An 18,755-nucleotide genomic window follows, 5' to 3' on the forward strand; every position below is an offset into this window, starting at 1 on the left:
TTTAGCAAGAGGCGGGGACCTTAGCCCGAGTTGTTTCGCACGCACCGCCGGCCCTTTTAAAGCGCGCACTTGGCCGTGCTGATGTGCGTGTCTAAAAGCGAGATGAAGGGAGAGATGAAGGAGGGAGGGAGGGAGGTAGCGAGCTGGCAAAGAAATAAAGGCAGAATGAAAGGAGATGCAGGCAGTCGGCCAAGACGGGAGTAGCTGAGTCCAGTGAAACGCCACCATTAACCAGGACGAGGCTCGGCCAGAGCCGAGTTGAATTTCAAAAATGATGTAGGGTCCCAAAACTCGACCTTTTAAGATGAGGAATCTGTTACAGGGGAACTTGAATGCTTTGCTATTGAGTGGGTCAGAACAGAAGGATGAACATCTAGTCTATTGCAGGTATTCTCTTAACCTTTTTCTCTGGTAACTTTGCTCCCTGCTGCAGTGTGAAATGTTGTCATGAAGAATTTGACTGTAGCTAGGTGAGGCTTTTTTTACAACTTAACAAGCCACAGCTGGTGCAACGCTATGCAACCTGAAATGACTTTATTGACTAAGGTGTTTTGGCATTCAAGTCGACAGGGTTAGCTGTTTTCTCCCCCTGATCCCTCGTCAACCCATGTGTATTTCCTCAGCGTTGTTCTCGATGAGAAGATTTCCAAACCACCAGACCTCATGAAAGTAAAGAATAATTAAAACGTTACAGCTAAAATGCTTTGAGTTCACATTGTTTCTTTTTCTAAATGTAATCGTTCCCATATTGACTTCAAAGCTTATTGCCTTGGTTTATGTTAGACAAGACATTTAATAAATTGTGGGAAGAGTAGTTTGGGCTTCTAACACCAAATGAAACGATTTTAACTATTTCAAACTATGCTGGAGTAAACCATAATTGCAAGTTATACCTTGATGTACACCATGTACACGCAGACAAAACCCCCAAAAGATTTACTGCAGTGGTTGCAGCCGTAAAAGTTATTTAATGTAAAGGAAAAGTACAGTAGTCTTTAAATGTGGTGGCATGTAGCGTCAGAGGGGCGATCTTTGAACATGTGGATGTAGACTAAGGAAAGGGAGGCATGGAGCCTGTTGTCAGGGGGTCGATAAGTGATGATGTGTGCAGATGTTATGTCCGACCCTCAGGTCGATTTTCCTTTGGCGGCCAGTGGGGGAAGCTCACAAGAATGACGGGGAAAGGCGAGGAAAAGCATTTAGGAAAGCACACTCCCTGAATCATGCATGAGGCGAACGATTCAGCTGGGAGATTCATAGCGGTCACGCTTAGCAATTATGCTGCTATGTACTTTGTTCTCATCACATATGCTGCATGCTGGGCCCACGGATCAATAGAGATCTATTTTATATATATATATATATATATATATATATATGTATATATATAGGCAGTCCTATTGTCTGTCGTAGAGTGAAACACTTTTTACCTTGTCTCATGTGACCATGAATGCAGTGTTGTGAGTGCGTGTGATTTTGCAGTTGCCAGGGTGAAGGGTGTGTGTGTGTGTGTGTGTGTGTGTGTGTGTGGATTGGAAGGAGGTCTGTGTTATCGAGATACGCTGCTGTTAGCAGATGCAGACAAGGAAGCATAAATCGATCTAAGATACAACAGCAGTCAGGAGACGTGTGTGTGTGTGTGTGTGTGTGTGTGTGTGATGGAGCCTGTGCAGGCGTGTTGAAACCCCCATACTCCCACAACATAAAAGCAGGGCCAGCTCCATCTCCGGGCCGGGCAAGGTGAAACGCATGGTGGTTCATTGAAAAAAGAAAGCGGGGCAGTGGGTTATGTTCACTTGATTCACCATGATGATGAATGGTACCTTTGCCACACAATGTAATTTTTCATTAATGAATGATTATCAAGTTTCATGGTGATGCATTTGGGAATGTGAATGACTGTCATTTGCAAATAAAGGATGACTAAGTGTTATTTCTTCTCTTCCTCATACAGATGACAGACCCGTCTGCTAAACGCCACTATTAGGGAACGTCAAAGTCTTAAAGCGACAGTGACAGAGTATTTTCCCCAAGAAAGGACTTGATAACACTACAACACAAATGTAGACCTCCCATAGTCTTGTCATCAAATAATCTGAACAACACAACAAATAAAACACAAAGAATCCTTGAAGCCATGTCTGACCACAAAGACATGACACATCGGCATCTGCGGCACAAGCTGCAGAGCCTCGGCCGAAGACTGGATGAACTGGAAGAAGCAACCAACAAGCTGCAGAAGTCCGAGGACGAGCTACTTGACCTGCAGGTCAGCACTGGTTGACTCCAGACAGTGTTTGTTTGTGTGTGCCTTTTGGAAGCAATGCGTGGAACACAAAGCTACTACGTCACGAGATGAATGAATGGTTCAACGCTGTCTTTCTCTCTTCCGCAGGACAAAGTCATCCAGGGAGAAGGCAGCAACTCATCCCTGCTCGGCGATGTGGAGGACCTTAGGAAGCGTCTCCTAAAGATCCAGGGGAAGGATGAGGAGGTACGCAAAGCTGAGGATCTCTGCCGCACAGTCCGAGAGAAACTGGAGGAAGAGGAAAGCCTGACACAGGAGCTGAAGGCCGAGATTGAACGTCTGCAGCGGAGGATGGCCGAGCTGGAGAAACTGGAGGAAGCTTTTGGGAAGAGCAAGTCCGACTGCAGCCAGCTGTGCCTGAGCCTGAATGAGGAAAAGAACTTGACCAAGAAGCTCTCGTCCGAGTTGGAGGCCCTCAAAGCACGCCTGAAGGAGGTGGAGGGCTCTGAGACGAAGCTGGAGAAAGCGGAGCAGGCTTTGGCTACGGATCTTGAGAAACTCAAAGCATTCACCCAAACCTTTATGAGTGAGCGTAAGAGGCTACTGGAGAAACAGAGGGAGGACGAGAAGATCATTCTGAAGCTGACTGAAAAATTGGAGCACCAGAAGAATTGCCTCGGCCTGTCCGCGGACCCTGGTCGTGCAGATTTTATGAGGTCACGAATTGAAGATGAGCTTTCGTCCACTGGGCTCCTCACAGGTAAACTGGCCGCACGCAAGAAGAGTCTGGAGTACTCGAAGCTGGCGGATGACAACATCGGTCTCGTGAATAAATCCGAGAATGAAAAGAACAGTTCTCTAGAAGGCTCTCAGGATGAGGACAACAAAGTAAAGGAGCTGAGCCAGGAAGTAGAGAGACTGAAGAATCGGCTGAAACAGATGGAAATCGTAGAGGAGGATCTAAAGAACTCCGAGTCCAAAAACGGCGAACTCCACGAGAAGTTCCAGATGGAGCGAAACCGTGCTCGCCAGCTGAACGAGCAGGTGGAGCAGCTGAGGACGCAGCTGTGCGGAAAAGGTGCGATTGGAAGAAATGGAACCGGTAAAGTGGACAAACACGGCAACGTAAGCGCCAACATTCGCCCCAACAGCCCAGCTAAGGTCCTGGAGAATGGAAGAGCTGAGAATGAAGAGATTGTTGGGAAAGGCTATTTCAGACAAGAGAAGCCCAAATACAGGAGTGCTGCAACGGTCTCTGAGCCGAGTTCCCCAAAACACAGGAACCGGGAGCTCTCTCCTCAGCGTAAAAAAGAGACGAAGCTGAGGAGCAAAGATCCACTCCACTGCGAGGAGAGCTCTCCAAAAGCGGTGAGGAGACCCCTAAGTCCTGCGCACAAGAGCAGAAGAACACCCAAAAGCCCAGCCACCGCGTTCTCTTTTGATAATGGAGCAAGAACCACAAGACGCGGCAGTGAGGAAAACACGAGAGGAGCGACTTCCTGCTCTGTAAACACATCCTCGAGTGACATTAAGAAAGCGCCGGTTCTTAGCCGCTATCCTCCAGCGGCTAATGTCCAGAAGCCACTGAGGACGGCTCACAAACCGACTGATGGCGACAATAAGAAGAGCAGACTGGAAAAGATTTCAAAACTCTACGTAGGGAGTGATAGTGAATCAAACAACTCTGACGCGGTGCCGGACAGTACCTTTGCTTTAGAGAAGGACGCGGCGTCCGCCTCGGATCAGGAATCACTGGACCAGGTTGAGGAATCTGTCTCTGCGTCTGTCGCCTCTTCTCTGTCCAAAGCCAACGGAGCGGCCTCCAGATCCCACGTCACTCCGCCGCTGCCCAACGACCAGGGGTCGGAAGGTCATTCTTCTGCCTCCGAAACAGAATCTACTGGTTCAAGGCCCTCTGAACCAGAGCCGGCAACTGAGACGACCGTCTCAAAAGTAAGCACTAGGGCCGCGGCCTCCAGGTATGCCAGATACTCCACTGTAAATGACTTGCATTCGGAGGGTTCCTCTTCCAGGAGCTCGTTTGATGAAGAGCTCCAAAGCAGAACACTGTTCGCCGAGGGAGGCCACCAGGGGCCCGCCGCGCACACCGCATCGGGGATCGCCGTCCAGCGAGTGCACAGCCCACGCGAGGGGCTGACGTCCAAAGCGGTCATCAAGCCTGCGATCTTAGAGACCGAAAGGAAAGAGGTGATGGGTTCGGAACCTTTGTCTGTAAACGGCAAACCCCAAATCTCCACCAAACCGAACGTGAGCACGGCTGGTAAAATTACCAGTAGTATAACCATCTACCCCAATGACCCGAGCTCCTCCAGGACGAGCAGTCGCAGCAGCAGTGTGTCTAGTGAGCCCCTGCCGATCAGGGAACGCCACACCTCCACCAGTAACATCCTCATAGGTAAGGACAGTACGGGACGGCAGTCATCATTTTAACAGTGCGGGCGCTATGACACAATTTTATTTGAACTACAATGAGAAAACATTACAGCCAGATTAGCAGTTCTCTCTCTGCTGTGGTCAAGAAGTGATTTGAGCTAAATGCTAATGTCAGCATGCTATCATCATTTTCTTTCGCGGGTATAATGTTTACAACGTTCATCATTTAGCTGTAGCAGCGTCATTACTGCCTTGTTACTCTTGCTGTCAGCTTGTTGCACCTTGTGAAATATTTGAGATCCTTTTTTTGCTCATTGCCAGGCCCCACCAGTGAGCACCTCGGCTGCATCTCCGTCCCGTACGAGATCTCCATTCCCAAAAGCACCTTGCAGTCTTGCACAGACCAGGACTGCACAGGGGACGACCCCAGTGATTTCTCATCAAGGTCCAAACACCACAACACTTCCAGAGTGGAGACGACCACCAGCCACCTGTGCTGCCAACGCAGCAACTTCAGCCCCCAGGCCCTGGACACCAGCTCTGCAGACTACAACGACACCGAGTCAGGCTTCGAAAGCAGCAGCAGCAGCACCACCACAGTCACCAGCTGGAGACACCAAAGACCGGGCCGGCACTCCCGAGAAGACGGTCTATCAGACTTGAAGAATGTGACCGTGAGAAGCACCTGGAAGAACCGGGGCGCCCTCTCAGTGGAAGAGATGGGCCGAGGAAGGGGAGGCACAAGGACATTGACCGACGGGGGGTCCGAGGATGAAGCAGAGGTCGCGAAAACATGGAAGGCTTACCGGGCCACCACCTTTGACACAGACGAAACAATAAACAGCGGAACAGGAGCTGGTGGGAACGCTGAGGCGCTGAGGGGGGTCAAGCCGTCCCCTGCAGAGGTGAGCTCAAGAACAAATGCATGGGACAAATGAGTACGGTCTCTGCACAAAGTTCAGAGGGTATGAACTACTTCATGGCTGCATAATGTTGCTCTCTGTGTCCCTGTCCCAGGTGTACATGCGTAGGATCAACAGTGTGGCCCCTAATAGCAGAGAGGCCGAGGACCCCCTGCTTCGCAGAGGAAAACGCTCACAGTCTCCCATCATGGAAGCAAGAGGCGTGGGAAAGACCATGCCGCACGCACCCGTTACCGCTCAGTCCTGGGGTCGGTCCTACACACAGCAACCACAGGTAGGACAACAAACCTTGAAAATTTTCTTTGCACACACAAGATTTGTTCTTTTGAAATGATGCATTAGTACATTATTATTTATTAAATAAGCTCAAAGAGTTTTATGGTTTTGCAAAGTGTGGCTGGTCGTTTTGCATGCTTAGAGTAGTTGGAGTTTTGACATTGTGGAAAGACGAATCCCTTAAAATGTAATTCCTCCCTTTCTTTTGGAAAAACTATTCCTTGTGTCTGCTTTACATTTTTCTAAACTGTGAATGCGCTATTTCTGCATAATGCGTATTCTAAAATACGCCTCATTGCTATGCAGGTGAAAGCCTTTTACGCACCACTTGGCAAACGGTTGTCTGGCAGATAAAAGTCCAGAAAGTACAACCACAGCGCTGAGCTCCTGGTGTGTCCACTTTGCATGAGAGCTCAGCTTGTATTTTTCCCTGACGCCAGACTCTGCGACTTCAAGCTTAGCACAGCAGTTCTGTAGGCCCCACTCCCGCTGCCCCAGTAAGCACAAAGAGAAAAGGGTGGGACAAAAAATGAGGGAGGATGGAAATGAAAGACCTCAACAGGGGGAAAAGAGGGTTAAGGAAAACCTCAAAGAGAGGAAAGTGGCTTTCATTTAAATGTGCCGCCATAGTCTGTGGCCTTTCCAGGCTATTCTATACAAACATTCTGAAAAAGAAGAGTTATTCACCCCCTCCTTGTGCATGTATTGGATTAATGTGTTTTATGTATGGATTAATCTTTCACCTGTCACTGTGTAAGATCGTATGTTTCGGGCTTACGGATTTTTTTAGTATGGAAAAATGTAATGTAATCACAACCTGCCATACGGCTTTGTCATAAACAAGGAATTGCAAAGCGGGCGATTGAGCCCACTAATTTCACGCACGTTTGCCTATGCGCTAACCTCTGAGATTGTGTGCATAGCTACAATTAATGGAGTGTGACAATTCATACAAGTCTGCAGATCGATGAGGTGAAAACTACTTTACGGGCTACAGTATTAACTTACTTGTCTATTGGTTCTTAATGTATTGCCCATTAGCCACGGTACTGTTTAAAGAGTGGGCTCCATGGCTACAATAACATGAGTCTGTCAGTTTAACAAACTATGCTGGACCAGAGGCCTTGGGGTAAAATGTCAGCGTTTTCCTCAATAAATAAACTGGATGTTGCCAAGGAGACCAACACACATACAAAGTGTCTGCTGTCCCATCTATCACGTTTGCTCCCGTTTGCTTTGCGGGCCGCTGTTTCAAAGCCTCGTTTGGCGATTTAGCCGGGCAACATTTTCGATTACAGCTGTCGCCTTGTTTTTATTTTTATTTTTTTGCAGCCGATGAACAGAAGTTATCATATTTGAGAGCGTAGTCGGCCGTTAGAGCTGTAACGCCCACGGGGCCCCTCCCCCTCATTAACCTCAACAAGCTCGATGAAATCTGTCGACCAATTAGCCTGGACCCACACCGCCCCCCTTTCAGCAGTGACACAGACATAAGGGAAAGGGGACAGCCAGCTGTGCTTTGTCTCTGACGCCTCCCCGCCCACCTATTTGATTCCATCCAAGCGCCGGCGTGAGCAAAGCGCCTTAGGGTCGTGTATCAGGAAGCTCTGTCAGGGTCACCCGTCCTCCTCTCCTTGTTGTGATCCTGTCCCTCGTCCTTAATCATCATGAAGACAAGAGTCCCTGTCCTGTCTCTGATGTGTTGTCTGTTTTTATCAGTTATACACGATGCTATGGGCATTTCCCAAACTCACTTGGTTCACACAGCTGTTTAGCTGTGCCACTCCAATTGGATCGCTGGTATGAAGAAAAATAGCTTATGTGCGAAAAAAAATCCTAATTTGATGCATAACAGGGCTTCGGAGCTTGTTTTGGCTCGCAGCCGCTGATCTCTTGGTTTGGATTTTAAGAAGATTTCAGTGGTCTGAACGGAATCCGTTCCTCAGAGGTTTGGATAAATCTAGCAGTAGTTAGGATGGATTCAAATACACCTCCTTGTCTTCATGCGCGACATGTCTTCCCAGTGATCAGAGTAGTGCGGACTGAAAAGGCATGATGGATAAATAGTCATTAAGGAGGAGAACACCCTTCTAGTTCCTTTAAGCACCCCGGTGCGACCTAGGGAAGCTGATTGCTTATTGATTAGCTTTCTTCAGTGAACCTCATGTATAAATTATTCGGATGCCATTCATTCAGACCTCTATAGCACAGAGGGACACATTTTCATCTAACAAAAGGTCATGGTTGTTGTCATTTTGATCCAATCCAATGGCTGCTCTTTGACCTTGACGGTCGCCTCCAGGTTGTCCACAGCGATGTTTACAGTGCAACGTTATTCCCACTGCGTTGGCCTCGCTGTAGGGAGGCCAGGTTCCGCCCAGCGGTTCACCGCATTGCTGCAATACAAAGCATCTCAGTATAACTGATAGCAATGACATGTTCTGCAGACATTCATGCCGATCCCCGCGATTTAAATACAGCCAAAGGCGTTGATATTTTTGCCCCGACACACACTTTGTGCCAATCAAACCAGTGGATATTACAGGACGTGGTCCAACGTGGATGAAGCAAACTGCTTTCTGTAGCAGTCACTCCACACCTCACAGTGCAGAGCAGTATTCTAGTGATTTCTCCCCACAGTAGCAGTAGGAAACCTCAGCCTGTACATGACTCAACCCTGAACTTATGTTTGGCTGAGGACACCGGGGCCGATATGGCCGATGAACAGGGTACCAAAACATCCTTTGTTGAGTCCCAAACCAGCGGCAGTAAAGTAAAGTGTGGGATCAGGGCTCGCTTACCGCTCGCTAGGTGCCTCGTGTTTCTAGTTGTAGAGCATCAGACAGCTGACGCTGTGCGTTGGGCCAATGAAAAGATTTATATGAATAGCTCTCTATAAATCGTAACCAATAAACCCATAAATCTCATCACCAAGAAAAAAAATCAAACACAAATTGTACCTTTTTTTTTTTTCCTGAAACATTTCACATGGATTGTTGTCTGGCTGGAGGGGTGATTGAAGAGTTTGGGTTGGCCACACATCAAAATTCCTTTAACATCGGGCGAGAGACCAAGGGCAGACGGATTTAAAGTAGGGATAACATTTCTTCTGCAGACACGCTACTTGTGTTACTTCTTAATTCTGTTGGCCTTCATTTTGTAGGAGAAGGAAGTGCTCTCTGTGTCCTTTGGATATTTTGCATTGATAACTCTAACAGAAAGAGCCTTCTCTCATTAAAGTATTCATACAGACACAATTTTTTATCGAGAAGATTGAAGCGACTCTAATGTTCCCTTGGTGAATATAGTGTAAATCTGCAGTTGGTTAGCTTCGCTTAAAGAGACTCGTAAAACGGTAGACCAGCCCACAACTCAACGTTTTACACCGAGTTTGTTGTACGAAATAAACACAGACAATTTAATTGGGGCGCTTTTTAGAGGTGCTGGTAGGTCTTTTTATTAGCCTTTTCTGTCTTTTTGCAAAACTACATCGCTTCTGAATCCAATTGCCTATTAGCACTACACATATGAGCGCGGTACCGATCCTCTTATACTCTCAAAGAAGAAAGTCAATATGTCAAACTATTCATTTGGAATATCACAGAAAATGACTTTTCTTATTTGATATAAAAGTTGTTACAAGATAAGTTAACTTTTCTCCGTCCTACCTATCATGTATTTTATTGTGTCAAATAATCACGCAGACATTAATTAATGTTTCTGATTAAGAGCCTATAAAAGTGGGTTTTCCAGGCTGAAGGCATTCAGTAAGCTGGAGCAGATCTGTAAAGAAAGGAGCTCCCGCTGTTCCAGTCGCTTTCCCCTTCTGTGGCAACTTACAGAACAGCATTCATTACAGCCTGACATTGCTCTTGCCCAAATATTTTCTTAAATGAACTTGTAGCCACATGGGGAAAAGCTCCTTCACACACAGCAGTTAGTAATTTTCCCTCAGCTGAAACCACACATCATTTTGACATCTTTTTACTTCTATTGAGCCTTAAACTTTCATTTTTCTTTTAACTTTTTTTTAAATACATGCCAAATCTTTATTGTCAGGCGTATATTTATGCACTTTTTACAATGAGTTGAACAATGCACAAGCGTCCTGTTGATTGTAGGAGGAACACTGGAAATGCATCACATGGCAACCCTGTAAAAAGCCCCCGCTCTTGCAGCTGTGGCTTACCATAGAAGGAGAATATGCCGCTCGGCCGTTTCCTCCCTTCGGTGACTGGAGCAGGAAGTGACCACACTGAACACGCCTGCTTGGCAGGGTTTGCTGGAGACCGATTTCCTGTCTCCTACCCCTGGAGATGGAGAAAGGCAGTCCAGCAGGGCACCATTAAAGACAATTAGTGAGAATGCATTCTAAAAGCTGCATCTGAAGCCAACTCCAACCCACCAAATGTCACTAATTATGGTGTTGTGTTTTTTTCTTTAAAGCTAAAATTACAGGAGCGGGGTGCTGGTTCTGCGTGCTTTAGGAACTGCACCGTCATGGAACTCTCACTTTCGTAGAGCGGGGTTACTGGGGTTATGAGAGGGGACGTGCCACTATAGCCGCCCCAGACTAGTAACGTTGGGTTTGTTTTCTAGTCAGCCCACCAAATTATAAATCTCTCAGCTGGGGGTATGTTTGGGGTTTTTGGTTGGTTTGTTTTCTTTCGCTGGCAGAAGTCCAGCTGGCAGTGTTTCCCTGTCACATACTAGTTAACACAAGCAGCATGTAAGTAACAAAAGTCCAATCTAAATGCCCTGAGCACTTATCACTCCAAAAATACGGGATTGAATGCATTGACCTCTGTAATGTTTGTGTTTCTGACCATGCGAATGCCAAACCAACCAGCTTCCAAATGTGACCGTGGACAAGACTTCTTTTTAATCAAGTCTTCTAACCCTTCCAGGCTGCTGATGGTGCGGAGGCCGTTCCTAACCCCAACCTGAGTCCGGCCTCCTGGAGGCGGCAGATCCCCAGCAGCGACTCCCATCGCCCGGGGAGCCCTCATGACCGGGCGCCAAAGACGACCGGTGCCCCCTCCAGAGGAGAGCTGCGCTCAGGTCAGGGTCAAGGGTCAGGGACTATAGGCGATGGGAGCAGTGCAACGGGGAGCCGACCCCGGCGCCATCGTCACTCCGTCGAGCATCATTAGACCGGCTCGGGTCTCAGCGGGACAAAGAGACATGTAGGAGACGGGGTGGTTTTAGTCTCCTGAAAGTCATTGATTAACGGAAAGGCTTTATCGGCCCTGTTGGAATGATGTCAGATCTGTGTGTGTGTGTGTGTGTGTGTGTGTGTGAGTTGCCCTGACACATCTCACAGTGGTTTAATGAGTAGAGTGACCCCCAGTGGGAAGCCCTGCCTTCACTACATGTAACAGCGTCCATCCTGCTGAGGGTTCCACGAGCAAGGCAGTTCCAGGTGAACTGTGGCATCGCTAAACCTGCAAGCATTCCTAATATTTGCCCCAATCCTCAGCAGTTTACTGGGGAGGGGGGGAAATTATATTTTTTTAGATTTTCTTGAGTAAGAAAAGCTCCATTTGAACCCAAGTTTATATTCATGGCTTATTTGCATCTTTTCAGATACCAAACACATTTCACATTTAGTCACATTCAGATCAGTTCAGTTGCACTGAATAAAACCTTTTTTTTTTTTTATTGGTGTAGCAGTTAAGGTTAATTAGTGCCTAGTGACCTCGTTGTTTATGGTATGGTGGTTTCTTAGGGATTATGGACCAATTGTCTATCTATATTTCGTTTTTAAATATAGTTTTATTACTATAATAAAAGATTAAGCAAGATCTTTACCTTCTTTTTTTTCTTTTTCTCGACAGCACTCCAACAGGCTGTCAACGGCACAAGGAGGGCCAAACATCAGTCTCCCATCAACTAATGGCTTCCATCTCCAAAAGTCAACACCTACAGCTTTTATAGCAAAGTCGCTGCCAAACAGTACAACAAACCACAGACCGGACATCGTTACCCTGAGTGTGCTGAGACGGGAACAGCTCATTCTAACTTTCTCTGCCCCAAAAGAGGCGTGATGATGGAAAGACGTTTTTGGAGTTCGCCACAACAGCCCGTGTATCCTCTCCTGCTCCTCGTGTTGGATGTATTATAGTGTAATCCCGAAACTCGACAAAGGAGAGGCTGGCATGTTGTGGACGGCTCCGGATTTCCCCGCGTGGCATTTTGAAGTGAGATTTCTCGTAGGAGGGTCTCGAAACGTTCAGAATGGCTTTCTCAGAGGACCATTACGTTGACCTCAGCGGAGCTGGAAACGCTGCTTCTGCATCAGAACTCCTCCGTCACTAAAAATAACAAAACGGCCGTTCAATCATCATCAGCAGTCCAATGTTTAAGATGCGTTTTCATCTCACATGTCAGAATAACAGATTTATCGCTTTTTAATGTGACCAAAAACAGGAAGCGAATTATCCTCTTTGCTGACTCCATATGTGCATTTTCTGATTTTTCTCAAACATGAATACTCCTAACCATACAAACACATGAACATTTAACATTTTTGCTTTATTTTTTTACCACCACTCTCTGGAAAACGGCCTCAAACTCTCTTTAATTTGGGCTTTTCGATGTCTAGTGAACATTTACATGTTTCTAAATAACAAATAAAAGAATATTGTAACTTAGGGTGTCGTCCATTGCACACACAGACCAATAAACACAAAAATTCTGACAGGCCGGGACCTTATTTATGCTTTTTTGCCATTTCCACCAGTTATTTAGATTCTTTGTAATTCGCTTCCTGTTCTGCATTATCCTTTCCTTTTCTGCTCCGCCATATCAAGAAAAAAAAAAAAGTAGTTTGCACGCAATGAAATGCAATGCACATGTAGAAAAAGAAAATAATGGGGGCATGGGGTGTGTTGTTTATAACCTCAGACCATGCGACAATTTCCATGGTGCTTTGTTTTTACAGCTCTTGCAATTTGTCCTCGTGCGTGTGTTTTCAGAGAGCCGTGGCCAACAGGGGTTTCTGTTTTAACTGAACGTTGGACTTTGGATTACCAGCAGACCTGGCCTGGCAAGGACAAACATTTTTTTGTTTTTGTTTTACGGCGCTGTTGTAAATACTGTTGTACATGCCAGCCAGTCATAAGAAGAAACTCCTAATCACAAGGAACTGGCCGTATGCGACTGGGTTCGCCGTGCGAAATCTCCCCAGCTTGTCTCTGTTTCTTATTCCTATACAGGTGTATTATTTTTGTTACATCATGAAACGTAAATATGCGGTCAGTATGTTGGAGCAATTTCTGAAAAATGGGGGTGCCATGAACCAGTTTCAGAGTGGCCGGTGAATAAGATGAGGGGAATTAAACCGACTTTCAACACGCTGGACTTTTAGATTCAACATTTACTGCAGGACGACCGGCGATGAACGTTGCTATTGAGCAGCTGAGAACGTCCAATCGCCTGGTGGCAAACAGGACAGCGCCGCGTCTCTGACGGGACCATGTCGCCATAACGTGTGACGCGTGGGGGGAAAAAAATCCGGTTCCTCTTCCGCTGTAGGTTTCAACGCCTGCGTTTCCGAGTCGGTGGCGTTTTTCCCCGTTCTCCCGTATTCTTACCAGGCGCCATCCAGCTGTAGTGTTTATCGGTCTTCATACATGCACAGGTTGTCTTGTGGCGGGGAGGTCTGTCGCCGCTTTGTCACTTTACTGTTCATGCAAGCGAGAGATCATATGCAATCATTAATCTGCGTCACAATGTCGCTCCTCGTGCTTTACATTCAAATCAGGGGGGGAAACTCTGAACTTAAAATGTTGGCTCACCTTCAAAATGTACATTTTCATTAATATCTATGACTTTTTGCTAGAAATATCTACAGTATGTTCATCTGTGCCTTGAGATTAATTGAGAGAGATTATACCTACAAATCCGGATTAGGCCCAAATTGTCTTGTTCTGCATATAAATGAAACGTAATACTGATTACTGACTTTTATTTCTTTTTTTTTTGGAGCATTGGTGAATGGTCACCGTAGAAGTATTTGGGTTAAAGTGCTGAACGAGCTTCTTCGAGGGAACTCCCCCACTGAGGACGTCCGAGCGAGACTCCCGGAGACTAATCTAGTCTCTTTTTTTTTTTTTTTCTTCTATCCCGACTTCAAAGTACCCTTTTAAAGAACACAGACCGCACCGCCCCAAAAGCTACATCCTTTGAATTTGCAGCCTCAGAGAGGATTGCCATGTGGCCGCTTCATGGCCCCTGCTTGCTTTCAGACGAACCGGACCCACGGCCCTCGTTCCTCCACCACTCTCCTCGTTCTCCAATCTCTCATCTGGTCAACTTCCCATTTATTTGCCTTTTTGGTATGTTGGAGCAGCCAAGTGTGGCCGTCTCCTTTCGTTCTCTTGACTGACTCCTCCGTTTCTGTGCGTCTTCCCTCTCACGTCCTAAAGGGGGGAAAAGACAACCGGCAGCCAGCAATACGCGTCGTTGCTTCAGACCAGGCTTTGACGGGCAGCGCTCCGGGTAGCCGGAGGTCTTCGGAGGTCAGAGCTGCATCTAATCCTGTCTCTTTTTCTTGACTCAGGGCTTCTAAATGCAGGCGAGAGGAAGGCCGGCGGCTCGGCAGTAAAGTGCGCGCCTGAGGGATAATTAAAGCCGACGACGGTATCGAATGTCCAGCGCTGAGCTCGTGCTGCCTCGAGGCGCACGTGGTGCGGTTGTCCGTCGGTGTGAGCTGTTATTAATATGTCAGCGAGGGATCTCGTTTTGAAAGCTCGACATGCGAACAGGCGTGTCGTAAGCCCGCGAGAAGCCGCTGACGGACAGACGGGCACGCGTGTCTGTCAAGAGTTTGGCGTGTGCGGAGCCCGGAGACCGTTCCTCCTTTTTTTAACAGGCTGACGTCACTGCGGGTCAGGATTACTCAACATAGCGACTCGGTGATGCAAGTGCGAACACGGATGCCCTCCTCGACCGCTATCCGGCCTTATTTACACCCGCCCCGCGCCCCCTCCCCATGTGTCACCCATCTCCCTCCCTCCCTCCCCTCCCAGGGAGAGCCCAGCTGTTGTGAACTGAATGTTTTATGACACGTTGGAGGGTTTCCCCTCCCGGAGACCGGCATCAAAGAAAGCAGGGCTGTTTTTTTAAAGGGGGTAAAGTTGAAACTCCGTCCTCTGCTCTGCGTGATGCCTTTCTTCGCTTTCACGTCCGCTCCGTCCACGGGAACCTAGCGGGGCTCTTGCGTGCCAGAACCAAGACCATTTAAGCTTCGACCTGCTATGTTCCGCTGTTCTAGGTCGTATTCGTGGCTCGCAGTGGCAACGGCCTGCGTGGTGTTGACACGGTGGAATGTACTGACCCGTCATCTGGGACCCAAGTGAAGACCTCACAGTTTTCAAAGCTCCTACAGCTCTTGTGGCCCGATGAACGGAGGTTTTGCCGGTTCCTCTACTGCCTAAATGTTGGCTGTATGATATAAAATTCCTACAAGGACAAGAAGGTGTTAAACCGTGGAGAGTGCGTCTGCTTCTCCTTTTCTGCTAAAATACCAACAAAAGAGGTGTAAATCCTCTTAAACTGGTGTTGTAAGTATAAACATCCGCTATTTACAAGTCATAGTTTATTCCCTTTCATTAAGTAGACTAGAATGTACTCGGTGGAGATTGGAGTGGCGAGGCAGAAATGGCTCTCGGGGTCGGACAGCGGGACCCTTGTCCTCAAAAGCCTGCGTTGTGAAGCCGGGGTCGTGGTGTCATTGGGCGGCGTCGGCTGTAATCTGCACTTAACCAGCACTTAACTTTAAGACCTCATACGACTAATGCCCCTATTGTCCCCTTTCGTCCCAAAAATTGTACCAGTCGGACACGTTATGTATTTTTGCACCAGCCAAATTAGTGGATTATTTGAGAATCATCGAAACAGTCAGAGAAAGGAAGCCGGCGTGCACTCGGCGAATGAATGAATGAATAATCTTTGAGCGATGGCGCCCTGTAAACGCCTGCATCTCGGCCTTCTAGCCTGGTGCCAAATGAATTCCACGGTATTTCCAGTTTACAGTTTGAGACGTGCCAGCGCTCTGATGGCCACCCAGTCTCTCAGCTACTGAACTGAATGGGACATTTTCAATTTGAGGGTTTTCTTTTTTGTTTTCCGTCAGTTGTGTTTTGATTACGTTGTCAAACAAAAGATGTCTTATTTCGGAGGCTATATCGGGTAGATTTTTATTTAAGGAAACTCTTTGTAATTTTGTAAAGTGGGCCTCATTATTGAAATATATTAAGTATTTGTCCAGCTTGATTTTAAGAACGATATTTTTCGCATCTTCCTCATTGTTAATACACTCCTGGAGAGTACTTTATTTGCGTTTTGTTGTTTTAATGCAAGACATTATCTCCCGACCTGGCGGCACGCTACGGATCAGAGAGAGAGACGGAGAACCCGGGTGGTGTCGTATTGAAGACTGAGAGGTGTGTTTGATTCGTTGAGCGGCGCTGAGTGGTTCCCCGCGTGTCGTCAGGGACCGTTCAGGCTGCCCGGTTCTCCCTCGCTCTTTACTTCAGGGTTCGTACGGATTTTCTGTGCTGTACGTTTTGTGAGTGCTGCCAAAGAGAGAAGGGCGCAGAGCCCAGACACACACACACACACACACGACACTGTGTGCGTGCGTGTGTACATAAACACACAAAAAACATAATAGGAATTAAAAAGAAGCTGTCTGTAACTGGATTTCTTTTATAATAACCGGCCTGTACAATCACCTTTGGTTATTTTTATTGCTAAGTTTATGTTTGTTTTGTTTTCAGAAGGAGACTGACAGACAGAGGTGTCAAACTCAAAACTGTATGTAACAAAATCAGATCAAATGGGTTTTTATGGTTTAATATTGCTTCTCAGTGGGTCGGCAATGCCAGGTGGACTGTGTGGGGAGGCTTTTTTTTCTTTTTTAGACTTAATACATTGTGCATGTTTTAACTTTACTGTGGCTGGCGCACTCTGCATGTAGGTCTCTCGAAGCTGCCAACTGTACAGCAGACCATATGTATTCCAATAAAAATAAAAAAACAACCTGTTTGTAATACGTCTCCATGTCGGAACCTGTGTGTGTGTGTGTGTGTGTGTGTGTGTGTGTGTGTAACCAACCATGTATGTTAATCGCTTTCATGCTTTTCTGCTGAACAACCTCAGCAAGTTTTGATTTGATAGCGGTACACCCAGTGCGTGTGTGTGTGTGTGTGTGTGTGTTTGTGCGTGCAATCTTCTGGTTTTTACCAGCGAGCTGACGCTAAATAAGCAGGCGGACAAATGAGGCCACGTTGGTCAGGTACAACGAGGGAAACCACAAGCTGTTGTGGAATGCAAAGTCAGCACACACAAATTTATCTTAAACCGCCCCGACTCACTTTATGAAAGCCACCAATTCCGAAATGTATATCTACTTCACACACATCTAGTTTGATTTTATCTGACTTTTGTGTGAAGTCTGCTATCCAGCAGTGATGCATCTTTTTCTTTTTTTCTGCCTCAAACTGCCAGGAAGTTTTCAGCATTTCCCAGGATTGTTTTTTGTCAGACGCCAGTGAACAAGCCCGAGCATGTTGAATTTGGCGACTTGGCCTTCATGTGCAGGTGGTGAGTCAAAGCAAAATGTTCTCACTCTTTCTAGAGAACCTGTGACTGCATCCTGATGCTCCGCAGCACTTCATTCAAACAACTTAATACACAAATCCTCCTCCTCTGGAATTTTAAAATTACAGTTGCAAACTTATAGTCCCAATAGATGTCCAACTGTATATATTTTTCACCAGTAAATACAAAAACAATAGACAAGCAAAAGATCAACTCCTCATTCACGACACTTTTGACATTTTGCTTTCACCTTAGGCCTTTTTTCCCATTATTTAGTTTTTTCTATTTTGAACCCCAAATGCCTGCAGTCTTCAGGCTTCTTTCAGTTGCGAGAACAGGCCACAAGAAAAATAGAAACCTCATCAGCTTTGTGGGTCTGCATGCGTCAATCCAGTTGAGTCCGGGGTTAACGCTGTCTAACCCGCTTGTGACCTCACAAGCGGTTGGACAGCGTTAACCTGTCCCGAGTTCAGACGCTGGGAGGTGCTACCCTAACACAGGTGGGGGCTTGTTTGGACCCCGGTTCTCCGGGGGCTCCGAGCCAATGCCCGACCTGAATTAGTGCTGTGAAGTCAACCATATAAATGACTCCGTGGCACTCCCTGCCATCGGAGGAGAAAGATGTTTCACTGCCTAAAACAGGTGTAGGAAGGACTGAGGGCTGTTTAGTTTGAGCCTGCAGCTTTGGATAAGTAGGACGATTGTTGTGTCAATGTCGTGTGGAGATTTATGTAATTTACTTGAGTATTAGTACTGCTTGACATTCATGTTTTTGGTCATTAACCAAAGTACTGATGATTTTCATTGGAAAAGTCAGCAGAGTCGCTACGAATTTTCATGACAATCAAACCGTTTTCATTCCTCGCCGACCAACTAACATTAGACCTAAAAGCCAAGCTGCTAGAATGGCCAAAATAAAAACTATACTGACTTGAAATCAAAAATATTTGTCACTATCTCTGGATTTATTTCAAATTCAATTATGGATAATATCCAAAATGCTGGCAGCAGTATGTGGGCGGTTGTTTGTGCCGGTGTAACATTCCACCCCACACCTACAAATCCCATGAGATGTGCTCAGACGTGCTGTGGTCTCTGAAAGGACTTTAATAACTGCCTATTACACCATAAACGTCTCTGCCTTATCTAACCAGTTGATGTGTGCTGGAGGCTATTATGAAAAATAACCTCACCAGTTACACGCTGCTCTGAGCCAACGGTGAGATGAAAATATCCGCGCGCTGCAGCCTAAAACCCCAGCTTGAGTTACCGTGTCTCACCAAACATCTCTTCTTTTGGTTGCGTTA

The 18,755-nt window shown here is 46.7% G+C and overlaps 1 protein-coding gene across 2 annotated transcripts in view; it reads left to right on the top strand.

The window, feature by feature from the left end:
* The window catches only part of luzp1 (leucine zipper protein 1), a 34,276-nt gene extending 17,389 nt beyond the window's left edge, over positions 1-16,887 (top strand). The window contains exons 2-7 of one of the 2 annotated variants that reach the window (XM_040199613.2): positions 1,955-2,269; positions 2,396-4,664; positions 4,964-5,547; positions 5,660-5,839; positions 10,749-10,902; positions 11,679-16,887. In XM_040199613.2, the coding sequence (XP_040055547.2) occupies positions 2,138-2,269; positions 2,396-4,664; positions 4,964-5,547; positions 5,660-5,839; positions 10,749-10,902; positions 11,679-11,737 (3,378 nt within the window). In that variant the 5' untranslated portion in view covers positions 1,955-2,137 and the 3' untranslated portion in view covers positions 11,738-16,887. Of the gene's footprint in view, positions 1-1,954; positions 2,270-2,395; positions 4,665-4,963; positions 5,548-5,659; positions 5,840-10,748; positions 11,051-11,678 lie in introns of those variants that run through there. The other variant, XM_078090030.1, reaches the window with a different exon arrangement.
* Positions 16,888-18,755: the final 1,868 nt, after the last annotated feature.

The sequence above is a fragment of the Gasterosteus aculeatus genome, chromosome 15 (genome assembly GCF_964276395.1).
Source record: "Gasterosteus aculeatus chromosome 15, fGasAcu3.hap1.1, whole genome shotgun sequence".
NCBI lineage: Eukaryota > Metazoa > Chordata > Actinopteri > Perciformes > Gasterosteidae > Gasterosteus > Gasterosteus aculeatus.